The 7,803-nt window shown below is 42.2% G+C and overlaps 1 protein-coding gene across 3 annotated transcripts in view; it reads left to right on the top strand.

The window, feature by feature from the left end:
* Positions 1-2,362: 2,362 nt before the first annotated feature.
* The window catches only part of EXOC3 (exocyst complex component 3), a 35,997-nt gene continuing 30,556 nt past the window's right edge, over positions 2,363-7,803 (top strand). The window contains exons 1-2 of one of the 3 annotated variants that reach the window (XM_044453258.1): positions 2,363-2,433; positions 5,576-5,763. In XM_044453258.1, coding sequence (XP_044309193.1) covers positions 5,620-5,763 — 144 coding nt within the window. In that variant the 5' untranslated portion in view covers positions 2,363-2,433; positions 5,576-5,619. Of the gene's footprint in view, positions 2,434-2,493; positions 2,686-5,575; positions 5,764-7,803 lie in introns of those variants that run through there. The other 2 variants (XM_044453266.1, XM_044453274.1) reach the window with 2 other exon arrangements.

Genomic DNA, 7,803 nt, shown 5'->3' with positions numbered 1-7,803 from the left:
GATTAGGAATACTATATTCTAAAATTCAACCTGTTGATCAGCCTGCTTTTCTCCAGATTCACCACCTGCCTTCTAACAGCACCTATGTATGAAACAGCTTTCATTCTCTGAGCTTCCTCCATCACCTGAAGTACTTTTACATCCTAGCCTATTTTAAGATCTGAGGAGCACTGGCAGAACAGCTTAACAATGGTGAACAGCTCTGAAGGATTATTTAGAACTGGGACTCATAGCCTTTGTTTTCAGTCCTTTGCAGTGCTTCACTGGGGTTTAATCTCTTTTTAATTAAAAGCTGATTTGCTTGCCTCTGTGTTCTAAAAATATGTAGCTGTTCTTTTATATATAGTCCTACAATATTAATTATAAACATTCATACAGTTGTAGGAATTGATGAGATCTCTGCTGTACATAGGTTAGAACTGCATTCTGATACGTAAACATGCTAAGCCTCTCACAGTTGCGAAACAGCCAAAATCAACAGCCAAGGCTTTGTCTATTCAGAAGCAAGTCCACTGAGTTCATTGTTCCAGGTTAATGGGTACAAGATTGCAGCTTTAATGTATTTACACTCCAGCTACAACTGCTAGGTTGTACAGAAATAGCTGAACATTCTTGAAGCACTAGATCTAAATCTGATTAATTCCTAGATTAGTGAACACCTGGAGACCCTATGTACCTCACCCTAGGTACTATGGAACAAGGGCACACTGTAAATGTAATAAATAGGACTGCAGTTTTAGGATATACAGCTTGAATCTTATGTACACAGACTTGGAAGTAAACTGTTCAACTTAGTGGTATTTTTTAAATAAAGATGGATAGTATAAGGCAGTGCACAAGTTCAATACTGATAGTTCTATAGTACTGTTAGCTTTATTTATGAATAATTTCAAAACCTTCCTGAGAGGTCAGGTATCCATTATTCCAGCTTCTTAACTTGAAGCACCTTGTCAACATTTATATGTGCTGTACCAATTTGTTATTGCTTTGCTATTTCTTCTAGCTGAAACACTTAAAATGTAGATATAATTGTGCATAAAATACAAATGCGATGGATAATACGGAGAAGTGCCACCAGGGAAAGGTACAACATAATGCATGCCCTTTATTTCAGACACTACTGCTTCAGAGGAATTCTGTTTTTGTAATGTTAATGAACAACTCTGGACAGATCTGCACTTAGGAATGCTGAGTATGTGGCTAGTCCAGAAAGAGTCCTACAACTCTTTATTTTAGAAGCTTGCAGACATTTTGTCTAAACTTGTATATGGTTGTAAGGTAAAGGTAAAGGTTTCCCCTTGACATTAAGTCCAGTCATGCCTGACTCTAGGGGGCGGTGCTCATCTCCATTTCCTAGCTGAGAGAGCCAGCATTTGTCCACAGTCTCTGTGGTCATGTGGCTGGCATGACTAAACACCGAGGTGCACGGAATGCTGTTACCTGCCCACCAAAGTGGTACCTTTTTATCTACTTGCATTTGCATGCTTTCGAACTGCAAGGTTGGCAGGAGCTGGGACAGAGCAAGGGGAACTCACCCAGTTGTGCAGATTCGAACCAGCGACCTTTCCATCTACCAGCCCAGCAGCACAGCAGTTTAAACCACTGTGCCACCTGCAGTCCCGTATATGGTTGTACCTGGAGCCAATGTAATGTACCTGGATTGTACCTGGAACCATTATGCATATCTGATTGGTGCTAGTGCTAGCCAGTATGAACTGCATTACACTAGCTATACAATTCCTATTAATTCCAATAACTCGAGAGGGCAGGAGGGCAGAAAAAATATTAGGAATGCTCCTGCAGTTACCCTACAGGTTGGGGTGAGGTAGGACTGACTCATTTCCTTGTATGGCACGATACTGATGTGTTTTACAGCTACGTGACAGAAATACAGCAAATGAAGCAAACCTTATCTCCTTATTGCCAATCCCCGCCCAGTAGCTCTGTATCTCATCCAGTTGCTAAACTAAACTCCAAAGCAAAAATATGGTGCCCTTCCCGTCAAATGAAATCGAATTATTTAACACCGAGCATTAGGTTATTCAGCCAAGCTTATAACCAAATGTTTACAGAACAGCAAAAAGATCCATGGGTGCGAGGCCCCTTAAAACCGACAGCAAACGTCTGAAATTGAGGCTGAACGTGTACAAGCGCGCGTTTTCCACGAACAGCCCAATTTGGCTACGCCTCGTTGCTTTTGAATGGGGCCAGAAACAGAAGGAGGGGCCGGCAGTCGAGGAGACATAAAAGCAGGTGTTGTAATCTACAAGCGCATGCGCACTGAATCGCGGAACTGGCCCTGTTGGTTGAGCACGCGCAGTGAGCGTCCTGAGCGTGAAGCTTTTTTGGATTTTTTTTTTGTTGATGCAATGCGGCGCAGGCGCGCTTCAAACCTGCCTGTCAGAGGTTTCCGGGGAGTTACCGCTACTCTGGGTAAGTGTTAAACGAGCAGGTGGGGGCTGCCTGAATTAGAAAGCCGCGCCTTTCCAAGCGGGAGGATCGGTAGAATCTGTGTTCCCTTCGCTCTGCCCAACATAAAATTCCGGGGAAGGGGAGTTTCACTTCTCGGGTTCAGCAAAGGTGGATGAGGTCGAGCCTGGGTATTTAGCGGTAGTCCTCACGAGGTCAGGCTTCTTGAGGATTCCAGCAGCCTGTGTTGGGAAATCTTTTCTTCAGGAGGGATGTGTGAGTGCTAGATCATCTCTTTTCTGTAGGCTCGATTTTTATTTGTTACAGGGGAACCGGGTGGTGGTGGGGGAATGCCCCTGAGAGCTTTTTCTTCTTGTTCCCCTAGCAACTAAAGATTGGGGGATAGGAATGCTGGTAGAGTATTTTTCTTTTTCCAATGCATGTGTTTATTTAGCTTTCTTTATTTTCACCACATAAAGTTTTATTCATTTTCCCATTATCCATTATAATAAAAACATAGATACATTTCTGTAAATCTAATGTGACAAAATAAGTATTTGTTTTTTGTAGCAACACATTATTGACATAATAACAAAAACACTACTGCTGATACTTTTGAGGCTTACCTTCTAATCTGCAAAGCTAAGGGTGCAATCCTGTGCAACTTCAGATAGATGAAAGTACTACAACTCCTACCATTCTGGCTGAGGAATGCTGGGAGTTGTGGGACTTTCTTTCTAAATGTACATAGAGTTACAACTTAACCCTGTTATCATCAACAGGGTTTAAGCACATTTTATTTTGCACAGGATTAGGGTTAGGATTCAAATCTGAGAGATCAAATTAGACATGGCACTACATATGACAGTATGAAGATTTTCATATTTTTCAGATATGTTTTGCACCCTAATATTTGAATACTTCTGCATTCTTACTTACGAATCTAATGTGTGATTTGCAGAAGTTGACAGAAGCAAAAGTAAAAATGATGGGCATCTGCCAGCACAAAACCAGTTGTTATCAGTGTACATCTTCATGGATAAAGGCTTGTCCCCTGCCCCCCTCTGGGGATGCAAAAATTAGTACAAATAAGGTTTTGTCCAGCTGATAGTACCATCTTTCTTGTTGGTTCTTCTCAATCCCTCAGCAACATTTCACATTTTGAGACACCAGACCTTGCTGAGTCACTTGGAAAACTATGCTGGCATCCGGTCAAGGAATATAGTGAGGCATTCATTGTGAACATGGGAGATTGATAAGGAATATGCAGTTAACCTTGGAATTCACTGCCACAGGAGGTAGTGATGGTCAGTAATTTGGATGACTTCAAAAGGGGGTAGGACAAATTCATGAAGGAGAAGGCTATCAGTGGCTACTAGCTTTGCTGACTGTGTGCTACCTTCATTAGCAGAAGTGCCCTCCCTGTGTACACCAGTTGCTGAGGCACTTGGACAAGTGGTACTCTTGCACCCATCCTATTTGAGGTATCCTGTGAGCAACTGGTTTGCCACAGTGTGAATGGAGTGGGCTGATCCAGCATGGCTTTTCTTAAGTTCCTAGGTTTTCTAGCACAGAAAGTAGAAGAAAGGAAAGCTGCTTTTCTTTGGCTCAGTACACTTTGCTAAACATTGTAATTGCACAAATTCTTTGTTATTATACATGAAATCGAACAGAGCAGATGCGAGAGTAGGGAACCAGGAGATCAGATTGCATGTACACCTTAACCTTTCTGTAACTATCTTCAGTACTCTAAAACTAGATAAAATGCATCATTTGTTGACTCAGATAAAGGTGATTGGCATTATCCTCATAAGGGATTAATTCTATATTTTTGTGTTGCCAGGATTATACTATGCTTACTTTCAGGATGGAATCCATCACTTCCTCCCATTATGCCTGGAATATCACTTTAGGGTTAGGATAAATGTATCTCATAATTGCATATCTGAGAGGCAGAAGCAACTTTCTATAACAGGTCAAAGTTTGCCCATCCACACTAGATCAGGGATCTCCATTGTGATGCCGGTGGGATCCAGTGAACCAGCCAGATTCTTTGACCCTCCTGATTTTAATTTATTTTTAAAGATTTCTTGGAAATACAGACTCACAAAGTATTGGGAACTACTATATTCACTTGTCCCAGTGTACATTTATATTTATACAGCTATTTTGATCAAGCCTATTGACATATATTTAAGTAATACAACTACATCATCACTTTATAATACACTTACTGGTTTTCTTAGGAAGGATAAATTTTGGTGGATTATTAGAAAAGGAAAAAACACTAGCTGTTGTAGTAACCAAACATGTGTTATAATACATCAGATTTACTTGAAACTAGACATGTAAGTATTGTTTGTTTTGAATGTACACTAGCTGAGCCATAAACCTGAGCATCATATCATGTTGAAAATCGGAGTTGAAGAAAAATGTGGTAACCATCCATTCTCACCCACTTTTTTAAAAAATTAGTTACATAAACACACACTTGCTGCTTGAATGCTTCATTGTACACCAAATGTATGTTTAAAAAGCTGCTTCCACCATACTTGAATGTTGCATCTGTCTTCCCCTTCAGAAGAACTTCAAAAGTACTGCTCCTGAATTGTCCAACTGACTTCTGCAGTTGGCTGGTGTAATGAACCTGCATAGGCTCTAGTTGCTTCTATAGCAAGGGTAACATGGCTTACACACATTCTCCTTCTGAGACTGGAACAAGTACTTCTGGCCTGCTGAGGAATTTGCTTGGACTGGTGCCTATTAATTAATTAATTTTTCAATTTGTATGCTACTAATGCACCTGAAGGGACCCTTACTTTGATTTGTACTTGGTTTGAACATTTTACCCCTCTTTGCTTGGGGAGCCCTTGTGATATTTCAGACACTCCTAGCAATGTTGATCTGGAATCAGAATGTTTTCTGTCAGTTAGGTTTTAAAGCTGAATAATCACTTAGTAGATTTTAAATGGAACAGTGAAGCCTAGTGATTAATCTTTTATTTATAATCTATCTTGTTTCCATGCTACAGGCACTTACTGTGGAACTATTGAGTTTCATATACTTTGACTAAATTGTCTTCATTGCTAATATCTGTATTGTATATATTCTGAAATGATGTTTGGGGTAAAATGAGCTTGAACATTTCATTATACTATTTCTGTAGTGTCCTTTGAGATATGACTGTATCTGCATTAAGACTGCTCTAAAATGGAGGAGACGAGCAGGGAGGCAGTTGCAACAGCTGTACAAAGGGTGGCTGGGATGCTCCAGCGGCCAGACCAACTGGATAAAGTTGAACAATATCGTCGGAGGGAAGCACGGAAGAAGGCTTCTGTGGAAGCTAGGCTGAAGGTAGGAACTCTTAATGCTTCGTCTATATTATTTCAGTTAAGAATATACTGTGATGGTATAGAACAGTGATGGCGAACCTTTTAGAGACCGAGTGCCCAAACTGCAACCCAGAACCCACTTATTTATCACAAAGTGCCAACATTGCAATAAAACTTGAATACTGAGGTTTTAGTTTAGAAAAAAACAACTCATACATTAACATCTTTTGTCTTAAAAGAAAAACACAATAACAGAGAGAAGGAGCCATGTTCATGTTCAGCACCCCCAAGTCAGGGATGCCAGGCTTGCTTGCGCCTGGGCGCGCACACTCCCTCCCTCCCTCCCTCCTCATCCCCTGTTGTGCCTGATGGCTCGACAGAGACGTCGACTTGCGAGAAAGTGAGAATCAGGCATTGGAACAAGGGGACTTATACTTGGGGCCCAGTAACCAAACGGCCCCTCTGCAGCCTGACTCTGGGACCACTGAGCAAATAGCCTCCCCACAGCCTAACTATGAGGCTTCTGAACGGGTGGCTTCTCCTCATCCTGACTCTGAGGTGCTTGAACTAGTTGCCCCCCACCCCCCGCCTCCTGACTCTGAAGCTGCTGGGCAGAGTTCAGGAGACCAAGAAGAGGTAACAATAAATTTGACTGATGCTCAACTTAGGAGGAGTTTACGACATTTGGAACAATTGAGAAGACAGGACAGAGGTTTGTTCCACCCACGAGCGGAAAGACGTGACAGGAAAAGCTAATCCCACGTGGGCTCCTCAGATACTTCAGAAAGGAGGGAGCAACTGCATTGCTAGGAGCTCCCCGTTAGAGCTTATCTGTTGCATCGTAAATCTTGTAGAAAGTAGCAATAAAAGTCTTTAGTTTTATGGTCGACTGCTGTGTGAGTTAATTAGAGACGTGAGTTATGACCTCACGACACTCCCAGACCAGCTACTGGGAATGCCGCAGGAGCTTTGGCGGCACTTGAAAGTTTACCGGAGGGGCAGAATGAGGGGGGGAGGGGAGAGACCTAAAGTAAAGGTGAGGCGTGCCTATTGCTGATCCTTTCCACCCTTCCATTGGGATCTCGAGATGCCCCCATGGCGCTGCCAAGCCTTGGTGAGTGGGGTCGGGTTGGGAGGGGGTCCTCTCCACGTGCCCACTCCTCCTGCTTCGCTGCAGTTCCACCCTCCACTTTTCCTCATTTTGTCCTCAAAGAACACCAGCCAATTTGTCATCCTAATCAAAAGCTGTGTCATATAGCAAATAACAAGGGAAGAAGACACTGCCATGCAGTGAAAGGTAGCGGGAGACAGAATATTTTCCTCCCTTCCTTAAACTTCACTATCTTGGGGATAGCTTTTATTACCCTTTGGGGAAATCAAAAGAGTCCTAACAGCAATTTTATGCATGTCTACATTGAAGTACTGTGAAGTCAAATGGGCCTTAGGAAGCCTGAGCAACAACAAAGTTAGTGGAGACAACAATATTCCAGCTGAGCTATTCAAAATCCTAAAAGATGATGCAGTAAAAGTACTACACCAATATGCCAGCAAATTTGGAAAACTCAACAGTGGCCACAGGATTGGAAAAGGTCAGTTTATATTCCGATCCCAAAGATGGGCAATGCCAAAGGATGTTCAAACTACCGCACCATTGCACTCATTTCACACGCTAGCAAAGTTATGCTCAAATTCCTACAAGGTAGGCTTCAGCAGTACGTGGACCGAGAACTACCAGAAATACAGGCAGGGTTTCAAAGAGGCAGAGGAACTAGAGATCAAATAGCCAACATACATTGGATCAAGGAGAAAGCTAGGGAGTTACAGAAAAACATCTACTTCTGCTTCATTGGCTATGCTAAAGCCTTTGATTGTGTGGATCACAACAAATTGTGGGAAATTCTTAAAGGAATGGGAGTACCAGACCATCTTATTTGTCTCTTGAAAAACCTATATGCGGGTCAAGAAGCAACAGTGAGAACTGGACACGGAACCACTGATTGGTTCAAACTTAAGAAAGGAGTTCGGCAAGGCTGTATACTGTCGCCCTGCCTATTTAACTTAT

This window comes from Varanus komodoensis, unplaced genomic scaffold (assembly GCF_004798865.1).
Source record: "Varanus komodoensis strain SLA01 unplaced genomic scaffold, ASM479886v1 scaffold10, whole genome shotgun sequence".
Taxonomy (NCBI): domain Eukaryota; kingdom Metazoa; phylum Chordata; class Lepidosauria; order Squamata; family Varanidae; genus Varanus; species Varanus komodoensis.
This window is presented reverse-complemented; position numbering and strand designations above follow the sequence as displayed.